This window comes from Gymnoscopelus microlampas (assembly GCF_963454915.1).
Source record: "Gymnoscopelus microlampas genome assembly, chromosome: 9".
NCBI classification, from domain to species: domain Eukaryota; kingdom Metazoa; phylum Chordata; class Actinopteri; order Myctophiformes; family Myctophidae; genus Gymnoscopelus; species Gymnoscopelus microlampas.
This window is the reverse complement of record NC_139946.1, coordinates 4,916,453-4,931,218: the sequence shown is the minus strand read 5'-3', so window position 1 is coordinate 4,931,218 and position 14,766 is coordinate 4,916,453. Positions and strand designations below refer to the sequence as shown.

Sequence of the window (14,766 nt, the reverse complement as noted above, 5' to 3'; positions counted from 1 at the left end):
AGATATCACGGTATTGCAATTTCCTAAATCCCAGACGACATCTAGCCTCATATCAATTCACTGTACATCAATATAACAGCGATATATATTCCCCACCTCTCTGTCTAGTTCACAGACATCAGGTCCAGACACCAGGCACTCCCACAGCTCCTTGGCTCTGTTCCAGACCAGGTAGAGGCTGGCCTCCTGCAGGAAGAAGGCCAAGAACCGCAGGTGGCTGTCCAGATACTGCAACGCACAGTGGGAGACAAACACACACACACACACACACACACACACACACACTTTAGCGGCAGCGATTCTCCACTTCAAGGACCCCCGCCCCCCACAGTCTGATATGCGTTAGACCAGTGGTTCAATGTCAAGGACCCCCAAATGAATATATATTTGTCCGCGGACCCCCATCTGAAAAGAGTTTGTGCCAGGGAGCCCAAGAGGAGAAGATTTGTGCCGCGCTATGAGCTTGTATATCTGCCATTTTTGAATAGCCAAAGAAATTTAAAGTGACACAGATGCGTTCCAGGTATTAATGGGTTAAAAATAGCAGATGTACAAGCGCGCAGCGCTGCACGAAGTGACGCACTGTGAGTTTGTAGATCTGCCATTTTTGAATATCCAACATATGAATGGATAGAGTGGTTAAAATGATTGTGATGCTATGTTAAACTACTTTTGCTGGGGACCCCCTGGAACCCCACCCAAGGATGTTTCTATGTCTATGGCAGTGATTCTCAACTTCAATCCCCAGTCTGATATAGCCTGGGATCCAGCATGATTCACTACGTTCGGGTGATTTTTTTTCTCTCACTTCGCTTATCAGTCTGGCCAGCCTACGATTTGACTCCTATTTCAATTACGTAGGCAAGTCAGGAAGTGACTCGAGTTTTACACTGGTCCCGCCTCCCCCTAAAGACCAATCAGAAGCCGCGGGTCGTTTTCACTCGTTTGTGCACGGAGAGAGAGACGCTGCCATCCGTTTGATTTAGAACCATTTTTAAAACAGCATATTTATAGTTATCGTCATCGCTATCGTGCTTGGTGTGAATGGCCCTTAACCAGTCTTAAACTCCTGTCGTGTGTAGAGAACTGGACTAGAGCTACAACTGTACTTTGACCACCTTTTCCGCCTACACCAAAATCTCTTCCACAAAAATAGCAGATCTACAAGCTCACAATGCGTCGCAACGCGACGCATTGTGAGCTTGTAGATCGGCTATTTTTTGGCTGATGTTCCCCCCGGAATAAACTATGGACGCTGGGGTTCAAGTGGTTTGGAAGACGTGGAACAAAAAGACAGACAAAGAACAAAACGGATGCAGACCTCCTGGTAGTTATATCTGCCGTCCACCAGGGTAGAGCCAGAGAGGCTGTTGTTCCCTGCAGCGGTCACAGCCAGTCGATGGCAGCACACCAGAGACCCAGTGATCAGCTTGACGATCTCAAAGTTCTTCTTCAGGTCCTGGATGATGCTCTGATGAGGGGGAGAGAGAGAGAGAGGGGGAAAGTATAGGGATGGGGACGGTGATCGTTATTAACGTGATGAAAAAAAAGGAAAACACTCACAATTAAGTCATATTGCACAGATTTGTATTTATGGTGAAGTTGTCCCGTCAGACACGAGATGGCTCTGTACTTGGAAATATCAGATCTATTTTTGGCTAATGTTTGCCCCCAGAATATGTACGTTGGGGTGCAAGTGGTTAAACAAAAGAAAAAGGTATTTAACTCTTATACAGCCAAAAACATTTATAAACGTTTTTGAGAATTAAGCTATTGTCCGCCAAAAATGTTTATAAACGTTTTTTTTTTATTTATTTTTTTATCAAAAACAAAATAAAAAATGTTCTAAAATTATTCTTCCTTTATTTATTTATTCGTTTTTCTGTTCTTCACAAAGCACCAGGAGATAACATTTTCCAAAAAGTTGCTGCTCAATTCACTTTAATGTTAAAAAATAACATGTTACCTATGTTTTACCTGGAAACATGCTGGCAGAGGTGGCAAACTATAATTGAAAAACCCTGGCATTTTAAGAGTTAAGCATATTTTCATTATCACGATAATATCGTCGATCTTAATTATTTTGGGCAGAATCATTGTGACATGAAGTCGTATTATTATCAGTACCCATCAGTTAGAGGAAAGGTTACCACGGCAACAGCAGGCTGACTGTGCCATATGCTGGGATGCGTGTGTGTGTGTGTGTGTGTGTGTGTGTGTGTGTGTGTGTGTGTGTGTGTGTGTGTGTCACCTTGTCCTGTTTCTGGTAGGTCTGCTTGATGAAGGAGCGTGTGATCTCATGCAGCTGACGTAGAGCAGGCACCACCCAGACGGCCTGAGGGCTGCTCTGCTGAGCAGAGGCCTGCACACACACACACACACACACACACACACACACACACACACATACACACACACACACACAAACTTATTATATGCACATATATCATCGCAGTCGGGCAGAAACCTTGTATATCTGTCTACTTCATCATACAAGAGTGTCGGCACAACAGTAGTGAAAATAGCAGATCTACAAGGTCACAACGCTTCGCGTTGTGACCTTGTAGATCGTCTATTTTCACTATTTTTAAATACATAATAAAAAAGGAACAGTTTTGGACTATACAAGGTTTCCACCCGAGAGCAACGATGTTGAGGTCCACAGAATGCATCCCGTCCACCACACACACACAAACACACCAGGACACACTGGGGTCTGAGACAGTTTATGTCAGGTGTACCGACATAGATATCAGACAGATATAGTCTAATATCACTTATTAGTCAGATTGTTGGAGTCCGATGCCAATCTCAATTTTGAGTCCTAAACCATAACATTTAAATATCTATATATATATTTAACCAGTCGTAAGTCATATCTCTATGAAATGTTCTAAAACAGCAGATCTATGTGTAGTGTCACAAACTTGTAGATCTGCACATTTTTTGTTTTTTCATGTAATGAAAATAAGGACGGCCAGATGAAAGTGGTTCAAAATCGTGACACATCGGCTGAATATTTGCCGATACCAGTGTCATCAAAAAAGCTTACCATATCAATTAGTCAGGCTCTAATTGATACAGTTATTCATTCATTCATATTTTTTTGCTCGACTATCTCAGACCCACAATTTGTCCAGTGCATTATCGTAAAAACCAGTAGCCATGGCTGGAGTGGAGTTTGACAAACAAGTCTTAGTGTTGTCATAATACACTCGTTTCACACCATTTTCTACATTTAATCTCTTCCCGCCCTTGGGTTTTTAAATTCAAAATGTTAACTCTATTTGCCAAACTCCAGACCTCCATGACACCCATCACGTTTGTATCTCCGTCTCTGTAAACTTATGCACACTCTCATCATCCAGCACCTCAATCATTCCACAATTGAATCGACCTTCCCTCATCAAAAGAACAAAGATTAACAGATCCTCTGTGTAATCATTAGCACACGCCCAAAGCCTCTAAGTCAAGAAAGCAGAAGATTAACCACAAGCTTCTCTTGGGAGAAAAAATTAAACTAAAAAAATCAACTGTGATATAATCACCCAGTGACCATTGAAAACCCCTTTGTGATCATCAAGCTCTCATCCAGGATTGGTTGGTTGACGTGAAGCAGAGAGAGAATGAATGCTGATTGGTCAGTGATGTGTTTCAGAGGGGGGGGGGGGGGGGGGCTTTTCTTACTTTGGCCAATGTGTTGGCTTTCTTCTTGCCCCAAGTGCCAGTGAGAAATGAACTCTGAGTGTCGCTGTCCTCCTGAGGCTGAGTCTAGAAACATAAACTTCATTTGAGGGAGGAAGAGGCGTGTAGTAATAGAGGTGTAGAAATGTAACCATTAAAAGATGCATCATGATGCGGACGTGGACCATTCTGCACTGATGCAGTGACATTACATAAATATCACTCATTCCTCAGATTTACAACATTGTGGCGACAGCTACGATGCCAATTATTACAGACCCTTACGCTACGCTATTACCCCCTTACGCTAATTATCTTTCGCAGTGGAAAACTAGTGCCTAATCACACACGCACAGTCTCAGGACTGTTTGATGCTTGGTATTCCACGTGTCTCCACTGAGATTGGAAATACTGCTTTTAAGTTTTGTGCTCCGCAGACTTGGAATAACTTACAGGGTTTCTTGTTCCTCTAGGACTAGGTCATTTTCAGTCGGCCATACAGCTTCAACTCTGGTGGGTCGATTTTAATTGAAACTTTTATTTATTTTATATTGTTTGTGGATTCTCCAAACTTGTAATCTCGGCACCACTGTAAAAGAGGGTCTTAAGGGGGGTGCATGCTACCATTTTCGGTGATCACCCTCTACAAAACTACAACATGGCGTCACTGAGCCGCTGTGATAAGCGACTCACCGCTCACCTCGACACATCTCCCTATTTTTACTAACCGAAATCACCGGACTATGAGCGCCTAGTATCCAAGCCACCGTCTCGGTGGTCACAAACGGTGATAGGGTGACCACCTCATTTGGTAGCATGCAGGGGCCTTTAGCCCTCAGTGTGTTGAAATAAAATGAAATGAAAACATAAAAATCGATTATAGACCACTAACTTTTACTGTTGATTTTGCAATTACCTCCGGGACCAGTCGCACTGAAATGTGTGCAAAACATGCTACACGCTAGCCTAGGGGGAATCCCCAGTTTTTTTCACATGTACATCTGGGCACATTTCTCAGCTTTACTGCACAGTCAAATCCTCTGTTAATTTAATGTGCAACGCCGATCTTGTGATCTACATGCTCACCATTGCAAACAGCAGATCTACAAGCACTCAACAGACGTAGAAGTTCACACCGCCTCGCTAAACACTGTGAGCTTATAGGTGTGCTATTTTTGGTGAGCGACACAGTTGCGCGACAAGGTTCAACGGGTCCATTCGGTTACACCGATTTACTCTGGAGTTAAATTAACACTACGTTTTTTACCGTGTACTCAGTTTCTACTCATGCTCGTTAAGTATCCTGTCTTACAGCTGTTATGTGAAAGACTTATGTTTGTATATTACAGGCAGCACACGGTTTTAATGCACTGCAGAAGGATTTATGTTTTGTTTTTGAGGACTGAGCGTCTTTGAAGGGGAGTGATTATATGGACGATAAAGCACTTTCTAAATAATTCATAATATGTGCTGCTTGTATCAACTGATAAAAAAACGTACCCATGTGCAGTAACATAGAAAATGATTATTCATCGGAATGCATTTTAGAGTCAAAGCATTAACTGGAGAACAGTAAATCACATCAAGTTGTGAACTTGGGAGGCCAGTGAAGATTCACACTCACACCTCGAGTGTAGTACACTACGTTGTTTGTGTGCACAGTGCACACCCAGTATTTGTCAATGATGAGAATGTGTGCTTCTGTATTTGTGTGTGAAAGAGAGAGAAAGAGAGAGAGAGATAGAAAGAGAGAGAGAGAGCGAGGGACAGAGGACAGATAGACAGGAACACTTAAGGACACGAACAAGCAAGCGAAAGAGAGAGAACGATGGGTGAGAGCGAGAGAACAAGAATGAGAGCAAAAGGGAGGGAGAGAGAGAGACTAAAGGGTGGTATGTGCTTGAACAGGAGTGTAATATTCAACATCCTGGCTCAACAAACACTGAAAACGGAGCAGCGAGGTCGCAGAGCAGAAGGAAACGAGAGAAAGAAAGGAGTGACCAATAAAACGGGAGAGCAGAGGTGACCTTGTCTTCTGCAGAGTCACTCGCTCTCTCTCTCTCTCGCACGCTCGGGAGGAAGCAGGAGAGGAGAGGAGAGGAGAGGAGAGGAGAGGAGGACGAGACGCACCTATTGACCTTTTTCTTGCTGGTCCTATAACAGCGTTGACATGAATAATAAAGTTGACAGTGAGACAGTTCGCTGTGAGTGTGACGAAGACTTCCACGGACGCCAGAGTCAGAACAGAAGCGCCTATGCAGCGCTAACAAGGACACTCTAATTTTGGATCAAAAACTGTCAGACATGAGTCTGTGTGCTGTAACAGCGATTCCCAACCTGCGGGACGGGGCCCCACTGGTGAGCCGTGAGGATATTGCAAGTGGGCCCCCAAAGTTGCAAAACACTACGATGTTAATGATAATAAAACATACAAAAACAAATAATGTAAAAAAAAAAAGAAGTAATTTTATCTTCAAAACCTTCAAACATGAGTTTGTACTGTGATGCCGATAAATAGTAACTTAAAATATACTAAGTTAGTTCCATTGATCCAAGCCAAAACACAATCGATCGATTCATTATTAAAATAACCATTCTCTGAAAATGCATGCAGCCCACCCATCTGACCACTTAACTCTCGGATGCTGTGTTAAAGGGACATTTTTGGACCACGGTTTTCTTACCTTTTCTACGATGTTATGATATCCTAGGATGAATGGCACAGTAGAAAAAGATTAAACAAACAGCTAAAAACGCACGCCAATAGGCCTTGCGCTAGATCACATATTGTTGGTAAGATCTGACGTTCATAGTGACAGAACACTATGCAATGTGATTGTCTTGAATGGGACCCCACCGGAAATCTCGCTAGACGAGATTTGAAATCTCGAGATTGAAATCTCGTCTAGCGAGGCTTCCGGTGTGGCGCATTCGAGACAATGAATGTGGCGGACCCCGGGATGGAGTTATGAACATTTTCTACTGTACCGTTCATCCTAGGATATATAAAACCGTGGCCCAAAATTCAGATGGAGGGGCCGCGAACACTTTCGAGATTTTAAAGTGGGCCCTGACCCAGAAAACGCTTGGAACCGCTGTGCTGTTAACACTTCTGGTACAGAGGCTACAGGGAGACGCTGGAAGGGTTGGAGGGGTTTGGTTGGCATACTGTCTTTCTCCTTTATTTTTCGTCCCTGTCGGGCAGAAACCTCCTATCTCCATATTCTAACTTTTAGTGTTTTTTCATAAATTAACGCCCTACTTAATCCTACTACAGCGTCACACAAAATAATCGCGCCGTGTTTCAAGCTTGCAGATCTGCTACTTTTGATAGGCTCTATTCACAGCAGCCATATCATCACTTCCTTCACAGGTGTTACCAATGATACTAATGAAGGCTCTGTTCCATTTAGTGTAGCACAGAGGTTTCCACGACCCCCATAACTCTGAGAGTGTACAAATGGAACCAAATGGACCCTTACGGGTCCATTTGGTTCCATTTGTACACTCTCAGAGTTACACACCTGTAAGGGGGCATTTGGAAACCCATGAGGGTCCCTGGACCCCAACTGTAGACCCACTGGTGTAACAGAGTGTTTCCAGTGGGTCAAAACATGCACAATATCAGCACCCTGACTCTGTTTGACCAGAATGGAACAGAGCCTTCATTAGTATCATTGGTAACACCTGTGAATGTCTTCATAATATGGCTGCTGTGAATAGAGCCTATTATTTTGAATTTGAATCCTGAAAAGTAACAGTTTTGGACATATGAGGTTTCCACCTGACAGAGACGTTTTGATAAGACAGTAGAGATGAACAGGAAACAGGAGAGAGAGAGAGAGAGTCGGGGAGTGACACGCAGCAAATCCACCGCTGGGTTTTGGGAATCGAACCCACCATGACACACCGTCAGTCATTAAAGCCTATATTTCGGTACACAGCTTATAACCTCTTGGCCAGCGGCGCCCCCCGGGCCTGTCTCACCTTCTTGATGTCTTCGATACACTTGATGATGTAGCCGCGCTTGACGGTCTCTTTGACGGCATAGGCGTCGCTCAAGATGCCCAGGTGCTCCTCCAGCGCCTGCTGGACCAGACTGGTTGGCAGCGTGGGGAGGTGAGCCAGCTCCCAAAGCACCTCCAGCACCTACACGTCGTGCACACACACACACACACAGTTATGGTTACATAACTAATGCTTGAAAATAAGGCTGTGAATCTTCTGCTATCTCACGATTCGATTCCGATTCTTGGGGTCACGATTCCGATTTTTTTACAGATTTTTTTAAAACAACCAATTCTCGATTCAAAAACGTTTCCCCCCCCCCCCCCCCCCCCCGATTCAAAACGTTTTTTTTCCGATTCAAAACGATTCTCGATTCAAAACATAGGATCTCAGGATCTACTCCAGTCTGCTGGCATGAGAGCAGAGTACATTTACGTAGCTTTTATAATTGTAACGGTTTTTATCAACTAAAACACACAAAGGTAAATCCAAGATCCCCCCCCCAAAAAAATTGAGAAAAATTGAGAATCGATTCTGAATCGTCCAATAGTAGAATCGCGATTCGTATCGATTTTTTCTGACACCCCTACTTGCAAACCACAGATTCTACATTTACCCTGAGAGACGAGAAAGTTGTATGATGTAAGTTGTTCTGGATAGGAGGATCTTCTAACTGTCAATTGTAAATTGACAGACAAACAGAGTGAGTGAGACAGACAGACAGACAGACAGACAGACAGACAGACAGACAGACAGACAGACAGAGACAGACCTTTCCTGTCGTAGCTTCCGAACGAGCCTCTCTGCCAATTCTTCCAATCAGGCTGAGTAGCTTCTGCCTCACACGGTCACTCTCCACCTCCCAACTCTGGAAAACATACCAAAAGAAACATTTGAATAATGGATTGACATTAATCGACCTTCCCTCATCAAAAGAACAAAGAACGGAACAAAACGGAACATTTTAAATGGGTTTAGGGATCATAAAATGATCATAGTAAAATGTATCTTCTTCCTGCTCCTTTTCAATTATGGAATATGTAAAAAAAAAGTTAAAAAATAAAAATAAATGAATGTGATCATGTAAATCATAATTGAAATAAATAAAATGAAATAGTGTAAAATGATTCTAATGTGTGTGTTTTTTTATAAAGCGTGAAGGCTTGTCTTTGTTCGGTCATAATTAAAATGGATCTCTTTGACTGGAATAAACATGTGACTCTTATTGAAAATATCAAGATGCTTGGTTTCAGATAGTGGGCTGGGGAGCATTAACCAATGTCTTGTACTTTCATAGCATATTTTACCGTCTATTAAAAAGGGTCAAATTAATCACAAATATTATTTAAATAGAAATAATTACATAAATAATAATAATAATCAGTAGACGCAGCCCCAAAACACAAATACAATGTCAATATGTATTTCTCCACAGCTCGTTCCAATGCAGACAAGCAGGCAGTAGTGCTGACCTTCTGAATGAGCACAAAGAGATGGCTGAGCTGATCAAAGTTGAACTTCACAGCAGCTGCCGCGATGATCGTGTGGATGTTCTCTATCACCGTTGACGACTGGCCTGCCTGAGAGGTGCACGCACGCACATACATACACACACACACACACACACACACATACATACATACACAAATCAATAAAACAGGTCAACACTTCTCTACCCCACAAATGAGTTTGCATGTGTGGAGGGCAGACATAAATGGTAACACGCATGCACTAATGCAGTGGAAAAGTTTGGGAACCCATGCACTAATGCAGTGGAAAAGTTTGGGAACCCATGCACTAATGCAGTGGAAAAGTTTGGGAACCCATGCACTAATGTACGCAGACATTCCCGCTCACACATCTAAATGTGAACGTCGTACTGCTACAGTGAGGCACGGTGAACTATGTTTACCTGTATTTTCCAGATCTTGGAGAGCTCGTCCAGAGACAGCTTACTGCCCAGCAGCTCAATGATTCCCTTTATTCTCTCACAGTATTGGGCCTGGTCAATGTTACCTAGAAAACACCACAGAGTACAATGAGGTTCTCTCTCCATTAGTTTCATGATGACGTAAGCAGGAGATGAAGGGATGGTGAATAAGAAGTTGGAGCCAATGGGTAATGAGAGGTAGAAATCTGGATTAGAGTTCAACCGATGCCAGATTTTGATTTTGGATCCTAGCCCACTGATTACCAATGTTTTGACCGATATTTTATCAAAAAGCGTGAAATCAATTCTGATCAACTACAAGCTCACAACTTGTCACGGCGCGTTGTAACTTGTAGATAGACTATTCTTTGAAAATTGCTGAAAACGTTTGAAAATTTCGCCCCGTAATGACATGCCCAAAATAGGTTCAGCAGATCGTCAAAAAAAAAGGTCAAACGATCATCGAATGGCTCTAATCAAGGAAGTGAAAGAACGTGAGAGGAAGCAGGTGTGAAGAGGAGCCTGCAGACGTTGTATATTTACCACTTAACCCATTAAGACCTGGAACTGTGTCATTTTTAGATTTGAGCTAAAAAAGCATTATTTATTTTACACTTTGGGCTATTCAAAAATAGCAGATATACAAGCTCATAGCGTGGCACTCGGTGCTGCGCTATGTAGATCTGCTATTTTTGAAAAATCGTGAAAATGTGTGCAAATCTTTGAATATATATATTTTTAAAGCGAACATTTTTAACTAAAATCTTTGCTTCTGGGGGGTCCCTGGAACAACATATTTTCATGGGGGTCCGCGGCCAAATACATATAATTGTGGGGGTCCTTGACATGAAAAAGATTGAGCACCACTGATATAGAAACGTATGTTTTTCAGAATACTGTTGAGATTTAGGAGACATGTAGAATCGGCTTCAGGTCTCAATGGGTTAAACCTCAGCATCCGTATTCTGGGGGAAAACGTTCGCAGAAAATAGCCGATCGACAGTCCCGCGTTGTGAGCTTGTCGATCAGCTATTTTCAGTGAGCACATTTCATGCAGGGTGAAAACGGAAAGGTTTTTGGACTCCGCTCAACAACGTATGGGGTGTAAGTGGTGAAGAGGAGAGGGAAGTGAGATGGTGTTCTGAGGTGACCCGAGGACTACTTACCCTCCAGTGCTATTGACAGGACTGAGTTCTCCACCAGCCAGTCTAAAAGCTTGTCTGTGTCAATGGCGTTCTTCACCGTCTTAGACACTGTGCTCTCCTCTATGAGCTTGGTCACCTGACACACGCACGCGCACACACACACACACACAAATACAGACAGTCAGAGGAGGTGATAAATTATTGCTCTCCACAGATCTAATAAACCCACATAAAATTCCATTAACCTTCACCGTACAACGAATAGAAAAAAACGCATCACGGTGCAAGTCGTGCGACGCGATATGAGCTTTGTAGATCAGCTATTTTCGCTATTTTATAACATTTAAAAATAATAACAAATTGAAACTCTTATCTATAATAACATGCCCCAAAATAGGGGACACAAGGTTGACAGTGGTCAAAGACGAAGTTAAATGGTATTTTGAGAGTATTTCATCTCCGCATCATGAATCATGATGCATTTCCTGGTGAAACGGGAGCTGGCAGTATCTCAGCTAATCAACAAACTCCACATTGCAGTTAGAACTGTAGACTCGCTCCCAATTTTCCATCGTAATCTTAACCCATTAAGACCTGAGGTGATTCTTTAAAAAAAATCAAAATCCTAACAGTTTTTAAAAAAAAAATCAACAAAAGATTTAAAAAAAATAGCAGATCTACAAGCTCATAGCCGCGCTATGAGCTTGTATATCTGCTATTTTTGAGCGGTGCAACCGCTCCTATAAGAGGGTTTAGGACCCATCCGTGGTGAAAGTTTTTCTTTCCGTCGTGAAAATTTGTCTTTCGCTGTGACGCCATGCTGTGGAAAACACGCCCATGGGCTAATAGTCTTCATACTTTGCAAGACGTGCTGTGATTGGCTAGCGAGACGCATGATGAAATTAATAATAACGTAAAAAATGTAAGCGCGTCACTTCGCAGGACGTACTGTGATTGGCTAGCGAGACGCATGATGAAATTAATAACTCATAAATATCACCGCTCACTTCACACTGGGTGTGATTTTTGAATAGCCAAAGAAATCTAAAGTGACACAGATACGTTCCAGGTCTTAATGGGTTAAGACTCACCTCTTCAGAGATCTAGTTATGACGACCAGACTTAGCTTGTTCAGACCAATGCTAGGTTCTGTGTTTACCTGTGATCCTAATTTACGGAGGCACCACACTGTCTCTCTGCATTTGATGTGTTTACCTTGCTTATTGTAAGTCACTCTGGATAAGAGCATCTGCTAAATGCCTAAATTGTAAATTGTAATCACATTGTAAATTGTAATCACAGCTATGCACCCAGCTTTACAACCTAACACCATCTTTTATCCGGCTTTAAGCACTGATTCAGCACAATGCTGAGTACCATGACCCACCTGGATGTCACATCAGTCCACAGGGTAACAAAAAATCAAACAAGGCAGTGCTCAATCAGAATCAGAATCAGGTTTATTGTCACATCACAGGTTTACAAGGTAAAAAAGTGGGTGAAATTCGTTTTTGTACATCATTCTCAATCAAATGTCTGTTGCTGCATTGCCTATTTCAATAGGCATTGCCTATTTCTCGACTCGAGATGTATTCAGAAACATATGTTTGTGTGCCTTTTAACTTTAAAATAGATTGTAATGCACGTACGCCATGTTTGTTGCCATTCAACACAGTAACGCTGACTTTTTGTGTCTAGCATACTGAATCATAGCTCTGTATGAAAGACTGACTGACAGACGCTTCTCATATTATTGACTAAAACTCGGTTAGTAATGTAATCACACATTATGTTTTTGTTTGACAAGAAGTAATTAAGATTGGACTTTTGACATTTTCTCTATGTTTTGGCTTCTATTGCTATGTCCCCATTATGACCACGGATGTGCTCTAAAAAGGGGGGGGAAAACAGCATATTCATTTCAGCTGGTCGGGTCTCTTAACACATTGGGTGGCAAAACCGTGCATCTACATGAAATCAATCTTTTTGGTTTTTTTCCACAAGGGGGGGGCTAACGCAACTCTGAGAAGGAAGGGACAGATGGATCACAGTTAAAAAAAAACTGGCTCCCGTCCGCTCCCACTCCTTCCAAAAAAATCCATATTTCCTTAACTTTTTACAGTGGGGAAAACCACTAATTTTCAATCCGAGATCACTCCGCCATGGTGACTTGCGTGAGAGATGTTATTGTTCCAGGCATTAGCCAGAACCATCCACCATCGTGCACGCATATATTGTTTACAATCGGGTGCTCGTCGTGGAGTCTGCAGCTGTAAACAGCGTAGCGTTACAAACTGTGAGATCTGTGGCACTCAACGTCACTTTTTTAATACAACTCTGGCACCGAATGTGTTCACTTTTCACCTTCCAGTTTGAACCTATAACCCCACAACCATAGCAAACACTGACCTCTTTGAGGGAGTTCATCTTGGTGGAGAAGTGTGGGGTTTTGAGCATGCGTAGCAGGGTGTCCAGCCTCAGGTCGTCCACCACGGTGACCAGCTCCCTCTGGAACCTCATGCAGAGCAGCTTGATGGCCGACAGCATGTCTGGGATGCTCACCAGACGCTACCGGGGGAGGACAACAATGGGATGCATGTTTTTTTGCTTCATTTAGATAGGTATAGGTAGAGAGATGGATAGTAGAGAGACAGTAAATTGAGGGAAGAAAGGGGGAAAGACATTCAACGAACAAGGTCTCCAGTGACCAGTCGGTATCAAACCGAGGACGCTGTGATTGTGTGTTGCAGCATGCTCAGACATACAGTATATAGTTGCTGTCGGTGCAGAAACCTAACGCCAGTGTTGATTTCGTTGACTAAAAACTATGACAAAAAATGTTCGTCGACTACCTTTTTTCACTGACGAAAACTAAATAAAAACTAAGCTATGATGACTAAAACTAAGACTAAATATATTGACAATTTCGTCAACAAATAAAAAAAACAAGACTAAAATGTTAGAGAGAGACTAGTGGAGAAGAGATCCAGTAGAACTAAAAGACTAGTAATTTTATGGTTGGTTGCGCTAGGGTGTGCATGCTGAAAATAGCAGATCTACAAGCTCGCAACGCGTTGTGAGCTTGTAGATCGGCTATTTTCAGCATGCAACCAAGTGTAAAATCAGCCATTACGACGCCATCAAGGCACCGCCAACATACATTTTAGGCGACTAAATCAACTGTAGATTTAGGCGACTATAATCTTGTGATATTTTGTCGACTGAAACTAGACAAAAAACTAAAACATTTCAGATGACTAAAATATGACTAAAACTAATGGAATTATATTCAAAAGACTATGACTAAAACTAAATCAAAATTTGCTGTCAAAATCAACACTACCTAACGCCCTACTTGATCATACTACAGCGTCACACAAAAGTATCAAAAGTAGCAGAACCGGAAGCTCGAAACGTGGCACGAAGCGACGCGTTTTGAGCTTGTAGATCTGCTACTTTTGAATTTGAACCTCTAGAGACCAGTGATTAAAAACCCTGGATCTCAAGAAGCCTGACACTGCTGGTTTTCCAGCCGTTTAGTCAGGGACTAGTTAGGCCCGGTAGGATGAAAAACCAGCATTAACAAGGGTCTCTAGGACAGGAGTTGGGAATTTAGACAATGTGTGCTACAAATGAAAGACTTTGTCTATTTGTCAAGGCTATATCTTAACAGAAAAAACTACTGCGCACTGTCTTTACAAACAAAAGAATTTAATGGGAATATAACAACATTTCAGTCTTAGACCTTCATCAGGTTTAAAGTTACATTTTGTGCGCTTGTTTGGTCTTCTCCTACGAACCTGTTGCTTTTGTAGGTGTGCAAAATACTTGTTTTTGAAGGCTATATCTTAATTAATACATACTTGTTAAGACAAGCTTCAGTGTGATATCGGCCGGTATCCTATGAACATTCATGAATAGTTTTAGCTTTGTGGTTCACATCAGCAATTCATTTTAATTATGGTTAATGCCAGCGGAGGTGACACCAGTGTAGCAACA

At 42.3% G+C, this 14,766-nt stretch overlaps 1 protein-coding gene across 11 annotated transcripts in view; it reads right to left on the bottom strand.

Moving 5' to 3' along the window:
• Nucleotides 1–14,766, bottom strand: part of usp24 (ubiquitin specific peptidase 24) — a 101,542-nt gene that overhangs the window by 65,627 nt on the left and 21,149 nt on the right. For 7 of the 11 annotated variants that reach the window (XM_084067657.1, XM_084067661.1, XM_084067662.1 and 4 more), the window contains 10 exons: nucleotides 13,177–13,335; nucleotides 10,789–10,903; nucleotides 9,605–9,708; nucleotides 9,165–9,272; nucleotides 8,465–8,560; nucleotides 7,672–7,833; nucleotides 3,688–3,771; nucleotides 2,252–2,362; nucleotides 1,322–1,471; nucleotides 97–228 (listed from right to left, as the gene is read on the bottom strand). In XM_084067657.1, the coding sequence (XP_083923783.1) occupies nucleotides 97–228; nucleotides 1,322–1,471; nucleotides 2,252–2,362; nucleotides 3,688–3,771; nucleotides 7,672–7,833; nucleotides 8,465–8,560; nucleotides 9,165–9,272; nucleotides 9,605–9,708; nucleotides 10,789–10,903; nucleotides 13,177–13,335 (1,221 nt within the window). The remainder of the gene's footprint in view (nucleotides 1–96; nucleotides 229–1,321; nucleotides 1,472–2,251; nucleotides 2,363–3,687; nucleotides 3,772–7,671; nucleotides 7,834–8,464; nucleotides 8,561–9,164; nucleotides 9,273–9,604; nucleotides 9,709–10,788; nucleotides 10,904–13,176; nucleotides 13,336–14,766) is intronic. The other 4 variants (XM_084067667.1, XM_084067658.1, XM_084067659.1 and 1 more) reach the window with 2 other exon arrangements.